This window comes from Drosophila takahashii, chromosome X (genome assembly GCF_030179915.1).
Source record: "Drosophila takahashii strain IR98-3 E-12201 chromosome X, DtakHiC1v2, whole genome shotgun sequence".
Classification (NCBI taxonomy): Eukaryota; Metazoa; Arthropoda; class Insecta; order Diptera; family Drosophilidae; genus Drosophila; species Drosophila takahashii.
This window is the reverse complement of record NC_091683.1, coordinates 24,823,126-24,844,090: the sequence shown is the minus strand read 5'-3', so window position 1 is coordinate 24,844,090 and position 20,965 is coordinate 24,823,126. Positions and strand designations below refer to the sequence as shown.

The 20,965-nt window shown below is 40.9% G+C and overlaps 5 protein-coding genes across 7 annotated transcripts; 1 reads left to right on the top strand and 4 right to left on the bottom strand.

Annotated features, from left to right (window-relative positions):
• Positions 1-2,966: 2,966 nt before the first annotated feature.
• Positions 2,967-9,444, top strand: LOC108061003 (uncharacterized). 2 transcript variants are annotated; one of them, XM_017146971.3, is made up of 2 exons: positions 2,967-3,318; positions 8,518-9,444. In XM_017146971.3, the coding sequence occupies exons 1-2, from the start codon at positions 3,070-3,072 to the stop codon at positions 9,289-9,291; spliced, it is 1,023 nt and encodes a 340-aa protein (XP_017002460.1). In that variant the 5' UTR covers positions 2,967-3,069; the 3' UTR covers positions 9,292-9,444. The 2 variants fall into 2 exon arrangements, with proteins under 2 accessions (XP_017002460.1, XP_017002461.1); XM_017146972.3 differs by lacking the exon at positions 2,967-3,318 and adding an exon at positions 7,499-7,781.
• Positions 4,203-4,669, bottom strand: LOC108061005 (uncharacterized). Its single transcript, XM_017146975.3, has 2 exons — positions 4,509-4,669; positions 4,203-4,452 (listed from the first exon to the last, which is right to left on the bottom strand). Exons 1-2 carry the CDS (start codon positions 4,584-4,586, stop codon positions 4,300-4,302), a joined length of 231 nt encoding a protein of 76 aa, XP_017002464.2. The 5' UTR covers positions 4,587-4,669; the 3' UTR covers positions 4,203-4,299.
• Positions 5,160-5,589, bottom strand: LOC123002333 (uncharacterized). The gene has a single exon (XM_044396077.1). It carries the CDS (start codon positions 5,578-5,580, stop codon positions 5,242-5,244), a length of 339 nt encoding a protein of 112 aa, XP_044252012.1. The 5' UTR covers positions 5,581-5,589; the 3' UTR covers positions 5,160-5,241.
• LOC108061004 (uncharacterized) lies at positions 6,533-7,412 on the bottom strand. Its single transcript, XM_017146974.3, has one exon. It carries the CDS (start codon positions 7,279-7,281, stop codon positions 6,616-6,618), a length of 666 nt encoding a protein of 221 aa, XP_017002463.1. The 5' UTR covers positions 7,282-7,412; the 3' UTR covers positions 6,533-6,615.
• Positions 9,445-15,603: 6,159 nt separating the features above from the next.
• Positions 15,604-20,304, bottom strand: LOC108060978 (cuticle protein 21.3). 2 transcript variants are annotated; one of them, XM_017146929.3, is made up of 5 exons: positions 20,293-20,304; positions 18,941-19,202; positions 17,695-18,039; positions 15,881-15,986; positions 15,604-15,793 (listed from the first exon to the last, which is right to left on the bottom strand). In XM_017146929.3, exons 1-5 carry the CDS (start codon positions 20,302-20,304, stop codon positions 15,727-15,729), a joined length of 792 nt encoding a protein of 263 aa, XP_017002418.1. In that variant the 3' UTR covers positions 15,604-15,726. The 2 variants fall into 2 exon arrangements, with proteins under 2 accessions (XP_017002418.1, XP_017002419.1); XM_017146930.3 differs by lacking the exon at positions 17,695-18,039.
• Between the last annotated feature and the right edge of the window lie 661 nt (positions 20,305-20,965).

The window sequence follows — 20,965 nt, the reverse complement described above, 5'->3', positions numbered from 1 at the left end:
ATATCAGTTTTCTTTTTTAGATTTTTAAATCATGCCGTTTTTTGCTGAAGAGTCTTTCCCTCTTAAATATTCTTTCTTTTAAACACTGATAACAGATGGAATCATATTAGCAAAATAAAATTAATGTAAATAGGGCTTGCAGTTACTATAGACTAAAATCATTCAATTAATTCAACCATTTATTTATTACATTTTTTCAATTTTTTTTTTAACTTACCTACTGATTTTTTGACTTTTTCATGATTTTTAACTCATTTTTTTTGGCATGCTTTTAATACAATAATAGCCATTTCATAAAATATTCGACATACAAGTTTTTTTTTCTGTGCCGCTTTAGGTATCCTGGGTTTTGGGTCCTGGGGTGGCGCGCACCTCAATAAAATCCGTGCAAATGCAGAGCCAGGCCCCGAAAATAATACACGCCTGCGGGGAGCAGGTCGCCCCAAGGGGGTTTATCCGTGGAACTGGGCAGGGGAATTGGAATGGGCCCGGAATAGGGTCAGTGCGCGAGTTCAAAAGTTCAACGCGGGGCCACTGACTCAGCCTCCGACTCCTTTTTCAGTTCCCAGTTCCCAGCTCTCAGTTCGCAGTTCTCAGTTCTCGGCTTCTGTTTCTGATTCTGATTCTGTTTCGGCTGCGTCGTCGTCGTCGTCCACCCGTGACCTGACCCAGTAAAATGATTAAGTGGCGTTATTTAGCAGCTGGCTGGATTTACTTGACTTGCGAGCTCCACTTCCCCAGCTCCTCCATCAGTTTGTCTCCATTTGTGTTCATCTCTTTTTGGGTCTCCTGCCTTTTTTGCATAATTTGCGCTGTTTATTTTGATGGCTTATGGAGGGTAATCGTAAAACGACAAGCATTTCATTCGGAAAAGTCAACTTTAATGGAGAAAACACGACCGCCCCGGGGAAATGCTGGTGGAATTACACAAAGAGAGATATGCTAGAACCCCCGAAAGCAGAAGTTATGGCTATTGCCCCCGGGGATGTTTTTGGGTCACTTTATAGGGCCAATATAATACCGACGGACAACTTTCAATCGTGTGAAATGCGCTTTCAATTACATGCGCCGCCGTAATGAAATGCGCAAATAAATTTATGACGATCACGTAACATCACGTATACGCAACGGTGGCCGAAGTGGCCGAAGTGCCAGCAGTGGCAGGTAAACCCGCTTTAGCTTAAGCTTAAGTGACCATTACACACTAACCGACGCTTTCATAATCGATGCCCGATGCCCTGCTGCCAGCGGGCCAAATCTCTTTGGGCCATCAAAACTGCATTCCAATTGAGCCGATTTCTGGCCTTAACCCCGCTTCCGTATCTCTGGTCTTATTTGCCATCCCTACACCGAGAGAAATGCATAAAAAAAAGAAAGTATGGCCCATCAAATGCAGTTTCACCCAAAACCCCCTTCAAAAAGTCTTCTGAACTTCAGTGCCCATAGTTGAACTTTTTGACGTTTGCCCACTTAGTTTGATAACTTGGGCGACACACCCTCAACACATACCACTTATTTTCGCTCCGTGTATCTGGGACGCTCTGCGAGTTTCGCTTTTTTTTCGGTATTTTAGGCATTCCCGGCACGTTCCTATAAACAACGTTTTATGCCGGTGTTTATGTTTAGTTTGCCGTTCGCCCAGCGGGGGCGGATTGTGAATTGTTATGTAAGTGCCAAAGAGCATATTCAATTTGAATTGGAATTGGAATTGCCATCTACATGTCTCCCTTTTGTTGTTATTGCCTATTCCATATTCCGCACGCGGACCGAAAAGTTTAAAGAAAGTTATCCGGACAACGAAAAAAAAGTGAAACAAAACAAAAAGAGGGGAAAATTAAAATTATAATACAATTTAAATGTAAATTGAAATTATGGAATATTATAATAATGAAGAAAATTCGAATAAAAACTTTAAATAAGTGCGGGGGGCTGGTTCATATTAAGTTATACCAAATAAAGAAAATAGGCTTTTAAAATTAATCTAAACTACTATATAAAAGTGTGGATAAAAAAAGGGAAGTAGCTAAAATCACCCAGAAAAATATATATAAATTCATAAATTATGTAATATAGAATTGAAACTACTGCTACTCTTAATACTTCAATTTTATTCTTTTGCATATCAAGCTGATATTTTTATACCCGTTACTCGTAGAGTAAAAGGGTATACTAGATTCGTGCAAAAGTATGTAACAGGTAGAAGGAAGCGTTTCCGACCCTATAAACTATATATATTCTTGATCAGGATCACTAGCCGAGTCGATCTAGCCATGTCCGTCTGTCCGTCTGTCCGTCTGTCCGTCTGTCCGTCTGTCCGTCTGTCTGTCCGTCTGTCTGTCTGTATGAACGCTGAGATCTCGGAAACTATAAAAGCTAGAAGATTGACATTTTGCATGCAGATTCTAGGAGTTCCTACGCAGCGCAAGTTTGTTTCAAAAGGGTGCCACGCCCCCTCTAACGCCCACAATCGCTAATATACGATTTTAAAAATTTCAATATTTCGGAAAAGTAAAAATGCAGTTTTGTGGTGTTTATCAATACCTATCGAAATGTAGAAGAAATTTTTTAAATCGGACCATTCGTTAAAAAGTTACGGCGGATCAAAGTTTTTATCTCCTCCTTCGCACTTCCTTTAGCTGAGTAACGGGTATCTGATAGTCGGGGCACCCGACTATAGCGTTCTCTCTTGTTCAATATCAAATTGCACTTAAATTGATAGAAAAATATAAGTAGTCCTTCATAACTTATTTTATACTTTTGCATTTAAAGATTATAACAAAGTAATGATTATAGCCAAGTCTAAAGCCCTTTCTAGATTTTTCTCCTACTCTTTTTGGCCAAGTATTTTGGGTTTATTTTTTTATTTCATGGCAAAAAAAAGAGGGCCAGCAACAGTTGGGCAGTCGAAAAAGCCCATCGAAAGGCGGTATAAAACCAGCGGACAGTCGGCGGGCGCTGCACAGTCAACCAACGACGTTCGCGATTCGCGTTAACTTGGCCAAACCGATCCACGGTTCCTAAGTTCCTCAGTTCCAAAGACTCAGCGGGATATCTTTACCCACGTAAATCATGTTTGCAGTGGCCTTGACAATGGCGGCCTTGCTTCTGGCCGGCCAGCAGGAGGTGTGCCGGGCGCAGGTGTCCATCCACACGGACGCAAACACGAATTCCTATAGCCTCAAGACACCGGGAGTGCAGCAGACCTTCACTCGATTCTACGGCGGAGCAGCAAGGACGCCGCAGCAGGTGGAGCAGCCTCAGCCTCAGCAGCAGCAGCAGGTGGAGCAGCAGCAGCAGCAGCAGGAGCAGGAGCAACTGGTGAGTTTTATGATGATTATAACCCAGGCTAGTCCCTATCTTGTCAAAGTAACTAATTGAATAATTAGCTCCCAAAGAATAATTATCTTAAAATATTATTTAATTAATTTTCATCAAAATCCGCAGTAATTTTAATAGATTTATGAAATATTAATCAAAAACATTAAAATGTTGCCTATTTAACCCTATAGTTAATGGGTCTACACTGATAAAAAAGTGCAATAATAAAAATAAATATCTTTATATTTAATGCGAAGATTCGTAGTACATATTTAAATTAAATAATATTTTATATTGAACATATTAGATTTCATTATTTAATTTGGAAATATTTCAATTAGGGTCGAATATATTAGATTCGTTGCTATTCACATTTACTTTAAATATTTTACGTCATATAAAAACGAAATCAAAGTTTAAAATATTTAAATTAACTATAAATTTTAAATGTAATATTTTTATATTTAAATTTATTAAAAACCGCAATGGATGAAAATCATGCCGAAGAATATTTAAATTGCATATGAAATCTTTGGATTAGGTACCGATTGGAAGATAATATGCAACAAAAATTATCTAAATTAATATTTAATTTATTTAACATACTGCGCATTTTTATCAATTTTCATCTATTTGTAAAACGCAAATGTAACTAAAATATAAAGATGATTGGTATAATCTTAAATAGTAACTAAATATATTAAAATGTTGCTTATGTTCCTAGGGCACCCTGATATATTGTAGCCTGATCTGGGTATGGGTTGAGTACTAGCCCTATACATAAAAAATACGTTCTGCTAAGCTTTATGTCAATAGTTTTTACACCAAATTTCCCATAATATATTTAATATAGCTACCCAGATATTTTTCCGTAAAATAGTAGATTTACACAACGACCGAATTTCTTTTTAATCAAGTTGCGTTCACATTAAATCACAGTCAACTGGAACTGGTACAATCAGTTAGAAAATAACTATCCCCTCAGCGCCTGCGTCCCGTGGGCAAATCGCCAATACTACCGCTTTCGTATTGCTCGCCGAAGTACTCCTCACTCACAGGTGGCTTCCAGCCGCCTTCGGGTTCGAACAGCTGCTGCGCCTGACCAATGGCCAGCATCACGCCAGAGGCGACATCCTGTTGATGAAATCACAGGTTACAAGTTAATAGATCTTTCATAGGTCCTATTTTACCTGGGGCAACGCGGTGGTGGGGTGGGGAATGCCTAAGAGAAGGAGACTCAAACTCAGGATCAAAATTCTCGATGTCATCTTGTGTTGGCTCCACTGGCAAATAACTGCCGAGCAACCAGCAAGTCAGCTATTTAAGCTCTGGTTTTTAGTGGCTTTCTATTGCGCAAAAAATAATATGGCTATTAATTCTGATGTTCTCTGGATCTAGAACGGTATTCAGTGATATCAGAGATCGTGTTCTGTTGGCATGCGAGGTTTTTATTGCAGGCAATTAATTTAGTGGTGTTAGAGATATAAACATTCAAGAGCAAACAAATAAATTTTTTCTCTGGTTGGGTTACATAAAATTTAGCAACATTTTATGATATAGTTAATTTTCAAATAATCTTTTATAATTAAAAGATAATTACAAAAAAAATCCTTGCCACAAAAAACTTTTCCCAAAAATTCCATTTAAAACCAAATATCTGTAATACAGATTTTGTACCTTGGGATCTTGTTCATAAGGAAGCAAATTTAACACCAACATTTGCGATGTTTGCAAGTTTGAGGTTGAGGTTCCATTGGATTTGGAACCGAAAGTCCCGAAGACCTTCATATATTTCTAAATAAAATCTGAAATATGATTTTAATAAATAACGAAAATAATGATTACGATCTCTAGATTTAATTGTTATATTGGTTTATTATTTTTGTGCAATACACTTTATTTTAAAAATTAGAAGTCATATTTTTAGTGGTTAGAAAAGACCTCGTTGGCTGCATTGGGATCCGTGGTGTCGGCAAACAGACTCTTGAGCTCCTCAAAGTAGTTCTTGAAGGAGTCGACCATCGAGTGCCAGGCCTGGGTTATATTCTGGCCAAACTCCCGGGCCGCATCGCCGATCCGCTTGTCCAGCCTCGGATCGTCGGGGTATACCAAATGGGGTCGCACATCGTCGTACTCGTTGGAGTAGTCCACATCAAACTCATCCGCCCAGGCGAAGGTCACCAGGTTGAGCGAGAGGCTGATGCTGAGGATCAGGGCCACAACTAGTGGGGTGGGGAGGCTGAGAAGTCCGGAAGTAGTCATTTTTCCAACTGTTGGGGCCAGCCGCTTGAATGCGCCTTTTGTACTCGAGCCCTTCGCTTTAATCAGATTTCGGATATGGATTTCGAACACGGAAATGTTCGGCACATGTCGAGATGCATCTCATTGCGACCGGAAATGCTAACAGGCCGCCGGCTCATCGTGACTCGGCTTGTTTCCGTATCTTCCATCTGGACAGCTTGTAATTGGTGACCCCAATGGCCTCTACCTCGAACAACAATCGATTGCATTGACAGTTAGCCCTTGATTTTATGTCTTTTTGTCGAGGAATCACTTTTAATTGGGGTACAAAAGGTTGGTGTGCTCTGTAAAAAAATACCAGAAAATACCATAATACCAGAAACTTTATTTTCTTATTATCAGAGTCCAGTTGGTCAAGTTATGCGCTCTAGAAAATTGTTTTAAGGAAATTCCAAGTTTTTCTTATTTAGAGAAGTAAATCATAAGTTTTAAAAGTATGCATATTTATAATACGGATCAGATCTTTAACCTTTTTCCAGCCATCAGAAGCCATCTAATATGAAAATGAGTTTAAGACCAATATTAGAATACCGTTTAAAACTAAATAACTTATAGATGAATTAATATTATTAACAGAATATTAAAGAAACTTGAGGTAAAATATTTTAGTTAATACTTTAATACTTACTTTACTTTGACTAAAATTAATAATACTACTTTCTGCGAGGGAATAAAAAAGACAATTAACTAAAATGCAGATAAAAATGCGAGATAAAAAATGTTGAAAATTCACTTAAAATGACAAGGCTACACTACACTATAAATAATTGGTTAAGTACTTAGGGCCGTTTTCTCGTTTTGTGATTTCCCATACGATTTCAAGGTTTTAACCCTACTTTAAATTTACCAAACGGACGAGAAAATGGCCCTTAGACAGAGTGCTTGCCACCTCGAATTCGATATAAGTATGTAGTTTCCGGTTTCCATTTGATTTTATTGCACTTATTAACAAACAAAAAAAATACACCTGATGGGTTTTGGGATTCAAGGGATTCGTTAGCCCGCCGAGCTGGCTGAGCTGGCTGCTGCGTTGGCCGATTCGGAGATTTTCTGGCGCACCTGCTGCACCACATCAGTCACGTTGTCCACGAACGACAGCCACATGGCCTTCATCCGGTCGCCCAGGCCCAAAGGATCCGTTCCATTCGCATTCGCTGGCATTTGTCCTTGGTCCGTTTGGCGCCTTCGTCGCTGCAGCTTCTTCTTGCCGGTGGTCTTGGGACTCAGGCGGGATCGCGAGGCATTGTTGGCGGCCCGCTTCCTGGCCGCCGCCCGCCTCCGTCTGGCCTCCACATCGTCGTCGGCGGACGCCGCTGTGGTGGCCGCTGTGCCCATTTTCCAGAAACACGGTGCTCGCTTGTGGCGGTGCAGATGCCTCCTCTTCCTCCTGCGACGATCCTCCTCGGAGGAATCGGGGGCCATGGGCCGAATGGCATCGCCATAGCCCAGCGACGTTTTCGATTGCAGCGACAGCAGGGGATTGTCGATGTTGAGGTCGCGATTCAGGGCGGCACCACTCTGAACGGCCTCCGCTATATTCCCGGCCAGACTCATGGCGCCCAAGCTCAGGTTCTCGAACGGATTCTGGGCTCTCGGCCTGGCCGCAATCCCGGCCAGACTCAGAGCCACCAGGAGGATTGGAAGTCCCAGTCGCTGGCACATCTCGTACTCACTGTGAGGCGGCCGCTTTGGCAGTTGGGCCTTTTAAGCCAACGCCAAATCGCGTGATGCGCTGAGATATTAATTTAGAATATTTTTCAAAATGATTAGATTCCGATTTGCCATTCGCAGAGTTTCGGAGATCGCAGCAGGCTTCCGGTTTTCCAGCTGACAGGTGTCAGGGGGCCGCTCGTGTGCTGGGGCTCAGTCTCACTTGCTCGCTTAGTCGGTTCAGTTCGGTTCGTTTTTTACTATATTTTCGCTCTAGACTTTCAACAACCAAAAATTGTATCAAAATCAAAACGAAAATTGAAATTGAAATTTTCACATTTTGGCCTAGAGTTTCTCGAACTTCTGTGATATATAGCAAAATATAGCAAGCGACAATGAGAAGCACGAAAGCTCGCGGTGGTAATGGCAATCGGCTGGTTAGTTCGGAGGGACAATGGGGCAAGGAGCGCCATGGGGCATTCCTGAAGGATCACGGGCGTGGCCATTCATCTGTAAGTTTTTCAGATAATTGGGTAGTTGGTTAAAACTACCAAAAGTGGGTTACAAATGGGTTTATTTAAAAATTAATCGTAATAATCTCACTGGAAATAAATAGCCTACTCATTTTGTACTCTTTTTAGATCCCCTAAATAAATTTTGCTCATTTTTTTAATGGCTTAAGCTCTTGGTAACCAATGTAAAAGTAACAAGCCTCTAAAAACCTTTTTATAGACCAATTATTTTAACGAAATTCATAATTTGACAAGATAAGAAATGGGATACCGTTTTTTCGACTACTTTTAAACTGTCATAAGTGTCGTATGAGTATTTTTTTATGACTATGTCAAACCAATCTTAAAATAAAATGTTGTACTAAATAAAGGTAAGATTTTTTGGACCACTTTATCGTAATTATATATCTATGTACAATACACTGCTGTATGTCATTGAGTTAAAAACTAAGTTTTAATTTAAATATACCAACTTATTTGAAGTTTTTATCCCTAATACGAAATGAGACATAAAAAACTGTAATATATAAAAATAATATTAATATTTAGCAACTAACCTATCTTAAGGAAGGGTAAGCTCTATAATAAAACCTCTGTTGCCTTTTAGTTTTAGCTATAAGATAACATTTGGTAATAACAATGATAATTATATTTATTTAAAATAGTTATTAGAATTTTAATTAGCGTTTTTTATTATTTTTTTAACCCTTTTCTTCTTTTTCTTCATTTTCTTCAGCAAAATCCCGCCCAATTTGGTGGCTTCTCGCCATCGGGACAACAGTATCCGGCCGTCTACGCGCAGCCGGGACTCCGGGGCGGTGGCAAGCTCAAGGCCACGCCCATCTCCCTGCTGCAGCAGCAGCAACAGCAGTTGTTGGCTCAGCAGCAGCAGCAGCTGTTGGCCGCCACAGCGCAGCAGCAGCAGCAGCAGCAGGGATCTGGATTAGGATCGGGTTCAGGGGCGGCGGGCGGTGGCGTGGTCAATATGCCCAGCTATGCGGACCAAATGCACGCCGCCTTCCTCGACTATCAGCGCCAGCGGGCGGAATTCGAGCAGCAACAGCAGCAGCTGCTGCAGAAGCTCTATCACTACTATCCCGATGTTTCCGGCGGCCTCCCCTCTGGCGCCCAAGCTCAGTCGCCGCCCGCCGACGGAGGAGCAGTGGGCGTGGCACCGCCAGCAGCCAACCGCTTCGTCTACCGTCGTCCGCAGTTCGCCGGCGGCGCTCCAGGATCAGCAGCAGGACCTCTACGCACCAACGGAGCCGGCGACTTCTACTCCACGCAGCAGCACATGGGCTTCATGCAGCAGCAGCAGCAGGATGTGCTACGCGACCAGCAGCAGTCGGTGGCCCAGCAGTTCGCCACCAGCCAGCTGGCGCCCACCACCCGCCAGAGCTACGGGATGGCCGTTCCCATGTCCTCGGTGCTGGGCTCCCCGTCCTACCAACAGTCGCCGGACGTCTCGCATGTCAGCTTCTCGAGCGGCAACCTCAACTACAGCTTCTGAGCTTCTGGGAAGCGGATTTCGGACTAACTGCTAGTATTTCCCATATATTATTTTCGAGAATCTAAGTTTTTTTTTTTGCGTAAATTTTCGTGGTATTTGATAAGAGGAATTGTGTAGGGCAAGCAAGAATAAATTTTGTGAGTGATGATAATGGACACGGACTTTTATTTGATCGAGGGGGGAAAACAAGGGTCTTCGAATGGGGTGAGTACGTTTTATCTTGATTAAAGATAATTTTTGGTCAAGTTAAGACTAAGAAAAATCGAACTTTTACCTAAAATCCCCGATTACGAATTTTGACTAACAAAAATAAGAATTGGGCGTTTGGGTAGAAATAATAAATAAAACTTGTTATAAAACATTCCCAATCTATTGGCATTTAAACATAAAATATTTCAAATTTTTGGCATTTTCGCAAAAACTTATGATGTAAAAATGTAAAAATTTGCAACAAAATTATTTTGTTTAAATCAGGTGAAAAATAATGTTGATAAATTTGTTATTTTGTTGGCTATCAAACAGTCGGCATGTGCTTTTGATTTTAGATAACATCTGGCCAAGATACAGCCAGAAAACCCTTTCGAAATAATATTTTTTTCAACTAAAAATTGTATTTTGAGAGAAAAAATACCCAAATGTAAAATTTTCATATTTAAAATTTATAGAAACAGTGAAAAATATTTAAATTGGAGATAAAATCTTTGGACTAACAACGTTTTTTTATCAGTGAAAAGGCATGATAAATAAAAATCCTATTGTGGCAGTTGTTATTTTGTGAGGCTTGCTTGAAACATGATAGACCTTAAAAAGCTCGCGCATAATATGGTATTTAACCGATTAAATAGCCACTTTGCAGATTTATCATTGCGCCAATGATAGCACTTAAATACACGTTGTATATTTTGCAGCTACTATCTACGCTCATCTCAAACCAACAAACCAACGAGCCATCGTGCTCACGTGCAATTAATGTTTTAATGTTGTTCCGAACGGACCGACCGACCGCCTTCGCAGCCGTAATTGCGTGCTGCCATTGAATCTGTTTATAGAGTTTATAATCTCGTCGGAGCTCCTTGCGATTGCACACTCCCATCCCATCCACCCACCTACCGACGGCAGATCCATTTATCCGCAGCCGCAGCGAATTTCGATTGTATGGGGGTATTAATAGATGATATCCATGGAGATGCGGGGTCCTCTCTGCTTGCACCTAGATATGTGCACCCCCTGGTTGATATCCTTGGGCAACACAATGAATGGAAAACAATTGCCTTGGCTACCCGCCGGCTAAATGGGAAGAGGATGGAGATGAGGATGGGGATCTGAATGGGGATGGGGATAAGCATGGGGCCAGCGAAATCCAGCACCAAAACAAACAAAACATCGAATCCTTTGAGTGGCCACCTGCCACGTGTGCATCCATATATATGCACTGCGAAAAAAACATTGAGAGGAAAGGCCTAAAATCCGTTGAGTACGATTGTCATTATAACATGGTATAAAACAATTCACTTATGAAAAGAGCTATACAATCATTGAGTAAAAAGAATAGATAATCATGAAGAATCTTTTATTTATTTATTTATTTCCAGGCAAAAAGGCAATTTAAAATTAAGTAAATACAATTAAAATCCTTTAATGAACATGTTTTAGTTTAGTAATATTTCAAATACATTTTAAAGATAACTTTTAAAAGTAATAAAATAATGTTAAAATCGTTTAAAAACCATTTATAATTAGGTAATATTTTAAATAAATTTTAAAAGCTGTGAACTCACAAGAAATATATGTAGATTCCCTTTTTCACTTATTTATATATAAAGTAATAATCCTAAAATAAATGGAAATCAAGTTTAAAACTTTTAAAAACACTTAAGATTAAAATCCAGCTCATAATAAGTCATATCAAGAAAGTCAATTATTCCCAAAAGTCCCAAAAATCTGACTCAATGTGTAGAAGCCTCTTTAGTCGACTTGCCCCACTTTAATCTGCAAAAACTATGGCCTTGCTGTGGGCAATATAGACTTAATTCCGGCCGGTGCACTTGTTTGCGGCGCCACAACAATTGAGACACTCTGTTATGCAATTTCAGGCCTCTCACAGTCCCTGAGCCTCGCAGTCTCCTGCCAATGCAGCACTTGTGTTGGCCAACAGGTGACAATAGACAATCGACTGCTTACTTTGGCCCCAAAAGCGGAATGTCCTTGGAGGGGCTCTGTTTCTCTTGGCAGGACACCTGCCGGCAAGGCCAGCAGAGGCAGAGGCGCCAATGTAAACAGTAAGTGGAACGCGAGCCAAGAACCAAACGGAACCGGAATATTGTATTTGGAATTTCGAATCCGGAGCAGAGGAAAAAACACGGGAATTGCATTAGACGACGGACGACCCGCTGACTAAGCCATTTGCAACGAACATAAAGGCACCATAAGGCATCAAGCCAAAAGGGGCTGCAAATGGGCGATAAATGTCACCCCCTCCCAAACCACTTGGATGAAAAATGAAAGGAAATATGGTATTTAAAATGTATGCAACGCAAAATTTGTACAAAAATCCCCCCACCTTAAATGAACAATTAAAGGAAATGGGGTATTCAAAAAGTATGCAACGCACCAAACTTTTTTTTTATAAAACTTGGATGAAAAATTAAAGGAAATGGGGTATTCAAACAGTATGCAATGCAAAATTTGTTCAAAAATACCCCCACCCTCTCTCCCTTGGAAGAAAAAATAAAGGAAATGGGGTATTCAAAAAGTATGCAACGCAAAATTTGTTCAAAAATACGTCCCCCTTAACGAAATCCTGGATCCGCCACTGCTGCAAAAATACTTGTAATAAATATGAAGGAGATGGCCAACTGATTATGGCCACGTACATGAAACTAATTCAATTTGTTGGCCGAATATTAATTGGTAAAACGACGCAAAAGACTGCCCTCCCACCTATATATTTGCATGGAAAATTCCAATTTAGTGTCGGCCGGGCAAATACACAAACAAACAAACACCAGGCAACAGCAAACAAACAAACAGACAAACAAAACAGACAAGGTAAAAAGCAAAAGCAAAAAGCAAAAAGAAAAGAAATGGAAAACTAGCCGTAGCCGAATGAGACGCAAAGCAAATATAGTTACTAAATAAGCCCACGTGTGCGTGCGTATCCTGTGAGCATTTTGTGAGTATTTTGCGATTGCAAGAGTGTGTGTGCGTAGGACCGCATCCTGTTCATTTCCCCAAACGAGCTGGGAAAACAAAGCGCAGCATTCAGATACAAAGACAAACAAAGAATTTCCCTAAGGGGGTTGGGGGGTTGGTTGGTTGGTTTTGATGGTCCTGCTTCGCCCACCTGTGGCCAAAACTCTACTGTTCGGGCCTGGGAGAACTGGTAGAACTGGGAGCAGGAAAACTGCAACAGGCCGCAAAGCACAGGCACTCCAGTTTAGCTTCCTAATTAGCTGCATAATTAGCAAAATAACCCTTCACTTGCGTGTCGAGTGTTTGTTATTTTACCACCAGAGTGGCGGCCAAAAAACAGATTTGTGGATAAAAGAAATTTGATCGCCAGTTTATTTTTACGTTTCCATAACCGAAATTCGCTAAACGTATATATATTGACTTTAAATAAAAGCTAGAAAGAAAGGCAACACCGAAAAGTAGAAGTTTTTATACCCTTGCAAAATTACGAATTTAAAATTTATTAAAATACCCAAAAAAAAACAAATAACTAAATCAATCTTAGATAAGTACAGGTAAATTTTATATTTTTAAAGGTATTCTTATCATTTTAATATGAATAAAGACATTTTTTTATTTTATTTTAGATTATTTGTTCAAAAATACGAAATTGGGTATTTTAAAACAATATTTTTATAATTTTCTTAAAATTTATTCAATATCAAGTTGATATGTCTAAAATCGTAATGTTGACATTAATCATATCAGCTTTTTGTTCTTATGAAATAAAGTATATAGAATTTTTTGTCTGTGTACAATAGGGCGGTCCACATATGTATTGAAATTTTTAAGGTCCTACTCTCACCCGCTTATACGGTGCGCAAAGACAATTTTTAAAAAAATCGTGTTTTAGGGTCTGCGAATTGGTTTCAAAGTTTATCACCCCAGACGCATTGCCTTCGATCGAAAAGTATTTCAAGGTATACCAAAAGACAATTTTTAAAAAAATCGTGTTTTAGGGTCTGCGAATTGGTTTCAAAGTTTATCACCCCAGACGCATTGCCTTCGATCGAAAAGTTTTTCTGATCGAGGTGGCATAGATATCAACAATTCAGTTGATATTTTGCTCACCTTTTTTTTACCAATTATTCCAACGAAATTCATAATTTGACAAGACAAGAAATGGGAGAGCGATTTTTTTCGACCAAATTCGAACTGTTATACATGTCGTATGAGTAATTGTAAAGCAAACTTTGAAGACGTTTCGCAAGGTCTAAATCTCGAAAAAAAATTGTTTTGTTTTTACATACATGTGAGCTGGTGGATTGGACCTAGGTTGGCAGTCCTTATCACGCTCCGTTCTAAAATAATATTCAACAGTCCATCACTAGCAGCCAAAACAAGATACAGAGAAGTTGTGGAAAAAAGTCGTCCGTCGTAAAGTCATAATTTCAGTCGCAAAATCAGTTGAAAAGTCGCGGTATCTAATTACAAATCTTATGTAACTCTTATATCTACAAACTATTATAATATTAAACTTTATTAATAAACTACAGATAATATACAATTATCTTACATACATTATTTGCATACTTTAATATACCATGTTAAGGGGTGAGAAAAGAATTTCATTTTTTGGACCTCCCTAGTGTACAAGTCCAAAATATTATTTATTAAAACATCAATATTTGATTTGTTAACTAGGAAATGTCATAAAAACTAACATTTTTGACAATTTTATTACCAACTCAATATTACATATATTATATATTTTTTTAAATTTTAATTTAAATTTAATATCTGTACACGGACATTATATCCACTTCAAAAATGTGCAGCCTTCAGTTTATATTTTTCTAATATTGCGACAAGCGTAGCTAAAAATCAAATTTTTATAGCAAACATTTGCGGTATTGGCACTTTAATGAAAGTAGAAACCCGTCAATATATATGTATTGAAGCTTTTATCGAATTTATAACGCAATAACACGTGGCATTAAATTAAATGAAAAAGCGCAGGATTCAGGTTTATACAGAATTACCAGCTGACAGGTCAGTTTTCCGTTAGCCCGATGTAGAATTTGCATAAAAATATATTTATTTTTATTTTAACTGGAAGCAAACTTTAATTAACACAGAATGCGCATGAAAAGAGGTTTATTTATATATTTTTAGATTGGAACTGGAACTGGAATGGCTGAGCTCAGCCCCCAGCTTCTTCTACTGCTACTGCTTGTGCAGTTATCCCGGCTCACAGTTATCCTTGTTGATGGGCTCTTAAAGCTGTCGTCCTCCCCATCATTCAACTTTGTCCGACTTAGCCGGCCAACTCTGACTCTGACTTTCACTCTCTCCTCCGCGGATGCAGTGACATTTTTAATACCATCGAATTGCTGGGGATCCTGTTCTTTTTTTTTATTTCTAGGCCAGCACCGAAATAAACGGGTTATCATCTATTTCGGGACGGGCCCCGAATGTGTGACGTAAATTGGTTTTTTCTGGGCCTTTGCACTTTCACTTGGTATTTGGTAGTCCAAATTTATGTTCCCTGCCGACAGTGCGTTTCATGGCGAGAATTTAGCGCTGCAACTGTCGCTTTTCGGTTGAGCCAAAAACTTACGCTTATGAAACGCGTGTCATGGTGCTATGCGCCATAAAGTATTCTGTGCTGATCAACTGATGCGTGGCAAATAAATCTCGGCCGAAAAAAGGAGAGCACTGCAGTGCTCTTGCATCGTATCATATCATATATCACATATTGCGACAGGCTCACCACCCCCTTCGAAACCCCTTCGTCAGTTATAACAATGAGTTTTTTTTATTTTTTCCAACATTTCCACATGCATTTCGTTTCAGTTTACAAAATAAGTTTAAATACAACGTAAATTCAACCGCGATAAAAAAAAAACACACACATTCAGCATTCGCAATGCGCGGATGACGGGGATAAGTTTAAGCTCGGGGACCGGGCTAACAACACGATAATATAAAAACGGAGCGTGTGCATCCCCCTACCCTCGTTCAGCCATCCACCATCCAGGTGAACCTGAGGTTCAGGTGGGGCTCGCAGGTCACAGGCTCCCCTCTCTCACTCTCGGTGCAGTTAACAAATTGAGTTTTAATTAAGGCGAACAGCTACCGACACGCTCTGGGTATTATTGTTCCTATTAGTGTTGTTAGCCAGACGGATGGCGGCTAGGTGGATGGGTGGCTGGTTTTCTGGGTACTGGACGGGGTGGTTTACTGGATCTGGATCTGGATCCCCTAGTAGCCATAGTGAATGCCATGACCGGAGACCTGTGTGTGGACGAGGGCGGGTGCGGCGACGGCCCTGGAAAGCGAAAGGAAAGGGGGGTGGCGATTATGAGGCAACCTTATTAATATGATGCTCCCACTAGCACATCAGATATATACTCACTTCACCACGGGCCCGGCCAGGTGCGTGGCGTAGGCAGGGGCAGCGTAGGCGGGGGCTGCGTATGCGGGGGCGGCCAGTCCGATGCCGTGTCCAATGATTCCGGGAGCTGTACAACAACAACAAAACACAGGTTCTTTATGCAAAAGCCAAGAAAGATGGAGAGAGACAGAGACAGATGGCTGGGGCTAAAAAGAGATAGTCGCTGAGGACGAGGTCGAGATAGAGCTTCCCCAAATTAGCATCATGTCCATTGTTTGAACAATACATCGGCTTCGGTCCCCCCCACTCCGCGTCCCATGGCCACTTAAAGGTTGTCAACGGCAACCACCTGACATGGCCTGACCAACCCTCCCACCCACCGCCCACCGGCGACCAAGCTCGTGGGCTCAACATTCCTGCACAGGGCCAAAAAATACCAAGTATTTTGGTTAAATCCTTCTGAGTTTGTTAATTTAATTTTAGAAAACTTAGACTTGGCTTAAAAATGTTAGGAAATGTGGTATTCAAAAAGGATGCGACATCAATTTTTTCGAAAATCCTCTTTCACACAAAACATGCTCAATTTAAACTTACAAAAAATTAATAATCCTTTTAAAACATATATCTAACATTTTAAATATTACAACTGCTATGTTTTAAAAACTTTTTTTTTGAAAGCAAAATTTTGTATATTTTTGGGAAATTATTTTTCTGTTTTCCTTCCTATACATTTTCGTGCAGTGCACTATTCCTACCCCCTGCAGTGAACAGCGTTCACTTAGAGCAAATAACAAGTAAACGACACGTTAAATTGGCGCACAAGAAATAATAAAATAAACTAAATTTAGAGCCTCTTTTTTTCTCTGTGTATCTATGCACCAGCCAACATCAATCAAGTGACACCCAAGTGAACGGAGGGAACGGTGACTGGGCGATTCGGTGATTGGGTGACTCGCTGACTTGGACTTGGACATGGAATCGTGGAATCATGGGATGCAGCTTTGGCCACCACCTTTGGTGTGTAGAACATGGAACTCGGGCGTCGCGTCGCTTTAAAGCCTTCGAAAAAGGACTAAGGATTGCCCAACGGCAGGCGATGAATGATTGATTACACGCCTGGACTGATGGTTACCTCACCGCCGCGAAATCCCATGAATTCCCATCATGCCCACAAGGCAGTTGTATCTGTTTTCTAGCAAGACAAATCGATTGCGGAGGGACCCAAAACCGATTATCCCTTTTTGTTGGACCCGAGTTGCTAGAGTTGCTGTTGTTTTGTTGTTTTGGCTGGGTTGGTAGATACAATTATCGATTGCCAGGAAAACCGGAATGATCATTGAGGGCTTTAACCTCCGCTGGTTTTGTTCCGCTTTTAAATCCTCATTATTTGTGCCCTATCACCGTGATCTCTATGATTTTTTGTTCCACCTTTTAGTGGCAACTTTAAACAATTTATCTGAAAGTTTTTTTATCAAAAACGATCTCCAAGAAACCTCCCTCTCAACTTTGGAGCCAACACACACTATTCCATATCACATCCACATCCCTTTTTGGCCTGATGGAGCGAAACTTGCGCTTTGTAAAAACCGAAAAACGTAAAAACCCAGGAGCAAAGTTTGTTTTTGCCAAGTGCACTTGGCGAGCAGGGCGAAAACACAATAAACTTCTTCGGGGGGGGAAAAATTAGTTGAAAATCGCTGAGGAAACAGAAATTTGGGAAGGAAGCGTGCGAAAAGTGCGGAAGAGTGAGAGGTTAGAGAGCAGGAAGGGGTTTTTTTTGGGTTTAGTTATGCCTGGATACGGGATACTGTATATCCCAGATCCCGGTCACCTACCGTACGAAGGAGCAGCGGCGTATTTCACAACGGGAGCGGCGGCGACTGGGGCGTGGGCCAGATAGCCGTGCGAGATTTGCGGAGCGGCACTATAGGCGCCATAGCCGCCATATCCATAGCCTCCGTAGCCTCCGTAGCCGCCTCCCAGGCTCAGATGGCCGCCCAGTTGTCCCAGGGAGTGGCCCAGGCCCAAGGAGTGACCCAGTCCGAGTCCGGAGATCTGAACGGCCGGCGCCGTGGCCGCGTAGTGTCCGCCGTAGGCCACGCCCTGAATTTGGGCGGGAGCCGTGTGGCCCGCGTAGCCCACGGAGTAGGCCGGCGCAGCGATGGCGTGGGCCGGAGCAGCTTTGGTTTGGCATTTTTTTATTTTGATTTTTATTAGAGGGTTAAAAGTGTTAACAATACACTAAGGCAGTGATGGCAGGCAACTACTGAGTTGAAAAATATATCTTCCAGACGATCAAAGGTTTTAGGCAAAAATTATCTATTGATCTATGAAAATCCTTATTACCTAATTTCTAAGATTTTGCTTAAATAATTTCAACGCCTAACTGCAGCTTACTGATTTTTTAAAATTTTTAAAATACAAAATGTTAAAAACTAAACATAGTTACGTATGTATATTATGTACATTAGGGTGGACTACAAAATATAATCTTATTTTCGCGCTTAGATATGCTCGATTTTGGCTTTGCAATAAATGATTTGAAAACTAAAAAAATTTGTATGGGTTGCGAAATGTTCTTAAAACGTCCTTAAATATTACGCATACGACAGGTATAACAGCTTGAACTTAAAAAAAGAAAATCGTAGTCCCAATTTTCAAATTATGATTTTTTTTAAAATAATCAAGGGGAGAGCAAAATAAAAATATAATTAAAATGTACCTACATAAAAAACTTTATGATCGAAGGCAACGGTGCGTATGAGTGATACACACTGGAACCAATTCAAATTCGCGAAGGAAAAAAATTTCCATACGAATATTAGCCAATCTAATGTACATTGCATATATTTGAAAAAGCAATAAACAAAATTGTGTTTTTTTTTTCATTTTATATAGGAAACAAATTTTTGCGGTTGATTTGAGCCTGGACCATCACTGCAGACGCTACGTGCAAAGGGTTATAAAGTGGTGCTTGTGAGTGGTGTGAGAGCTTGTGGTGCGTTTCAGTGCGTGGTGGTGCAGTTTGGTGGTGTTTATCTTTTTGTGGATTTCGGTGGTGCATTCTGGTGCATAACTCACCTGCGTAACCGTGGGCGGCAACGGGCGCCAGGCCGGCGTCATTGCTGATGCTCGATCGCTGGACATGCGACTGCGAGTGGGCCGTCTGGACCTGGCTGGCGTAGTCCGACTGGGAGGACTGGCCGTAGTGGCCCTTCACCGTGTGCTCCTGGGTGCTGCCGACGGAGGCGTGGTCCACGCTGGGAGCGCTGATCGAGTAGGCCGCCGGGCCGCCGGGCTTTGCGCTGGCACAGGCGATCAACGCCAGGACACAGAGTACAACCTGTAATAAATATAAATATATTACACATATATAATATGCATTTATCAGTGTGTCTGCTTCTGTCGCAGTTCTACGCTCTGCAGGAAATTGCAGGCGAACAAACTTTTAATTAAGTTGGTAAAGTTGTTCTCTCGCTGGCAAATAGTTGGGTACATAACCTTGAAAGGGTGCTGCAGAGATGGCTATCGCTTAATCGAAAGACGTATTTTTACCTATGGAAAAAATGTAGTCCAATGCGAAAAGCATTTTAAATAGCTCGTTGTCAGGAAAATCTATTGAATTCCCTTTGTTAAAATATTTTAAAATATTTTACTGATTGCCAGGTTTGAAAACAAAAAATTCAATTTATAAAAGATAATACAAAATGTAATATTTTTAAATAAATCGCTGTCTGAAAAATCTATCGAATTCTCGTTGTTAAAATTTTTTAAAATATTTTACTGATTGCCAGGTTTGAAAAATAAATTCAATTCACAAAACCTAATTTAAAATATTATATTTTCTCACAAATTCAGACATTTACAAAAGTAAATTTAAAATTTAATATTTTCTTACAAGTTCTGCTATTTCGCCCAGAACCAAGTGCTTCCTATAAGTCACCCCCTTTTGTGGGCTTTCTCTCTGTCATTTTTCATGGCCCATTACCGCCACCCGCAGATGCCTGTTATTGGTCCAAAGTGACCCAGTTTTAGGCCTCATAATCAGGCAGTCGCACAATTAGCATGCGTGTTGGTCTTGCTCTCGTTTCCATTGCCATGGACATTGAATTTAAATTGTGAATTGCGAGACGAGATTGAAAATGCGCTCTCAATTGGCCGTACGAGGTCGAGTTGTGGTCTGGCCAGGAGCCAGGAGCCAGTAGCCAGTAGCACAGTTATCCTGCCCGCAGGACAAAGGAGTGCTATCCTGTTGGCCTCTCCGAGTGACGAGTGAAAGGATAACAAGGGCAGGCAACTTGCATCTGACTCCTTTTCCATGTCAATCGGTCTGTCAGAGCGAAAAGGAAGGATGGAAGGATGGAGGGAAGGAAGGGCGGGCCCACAAACAACAGCATATTTGCCATTACAAACTACATATACACTTCACGCACCTTGAATGCCATTGTTATGGTTTATAGGATAGGTATGTAGTGATTCACTCAACAAAAAATTCGACTCAGTTCGATTGGGATTGCGATTGGTAACTGTCTCGGTAAGCCGTTCTTTGGGCCTATTTATACGCCTGCCGCCGCCGTCGTCGGTCTGCTGCTCAAAATATGGTGCAAAATAAATGTGCAAAAAATAAAACAAGAAAAAAAATGAATGAAAATCAGTGGAAAAACAAAAAAAGCAGCCATGAGAACGGGTTTTCATCAGTTGGCAAAGCAGGCAGAAAAGTGCGCAGGCGCGCCGCCGCTCTACGCAATACCAAAAGAGCCACCCCCCCTTTTTCGGTGCCGCCCATGGCAGAGATCGCCTTTCGTGTTAATAGCATCGATTGTTTAATTGGAAATTTGTCCGCACTTGTCCGTATTGTCCGTATAATGCGGCAAAAGGAAATGCCAGCGGACAAGGTGAACCCGAACCCAAACCCGAACCCACTGAACCCGCTCAAAATGATTGTTGATATTCGATTTGATTTTCGATTTTGGTCACTGAACCAGAGGTGTCTTCGACTTGATCTCATTTCCAGGCTCCCCCTCCCCCTCTCCGCCAAATCATTCACGTGGCTCTAGTCAAGTGCTTTATTAATGTAGCTCCCCCCGATTTTCCATTTCCCACCAA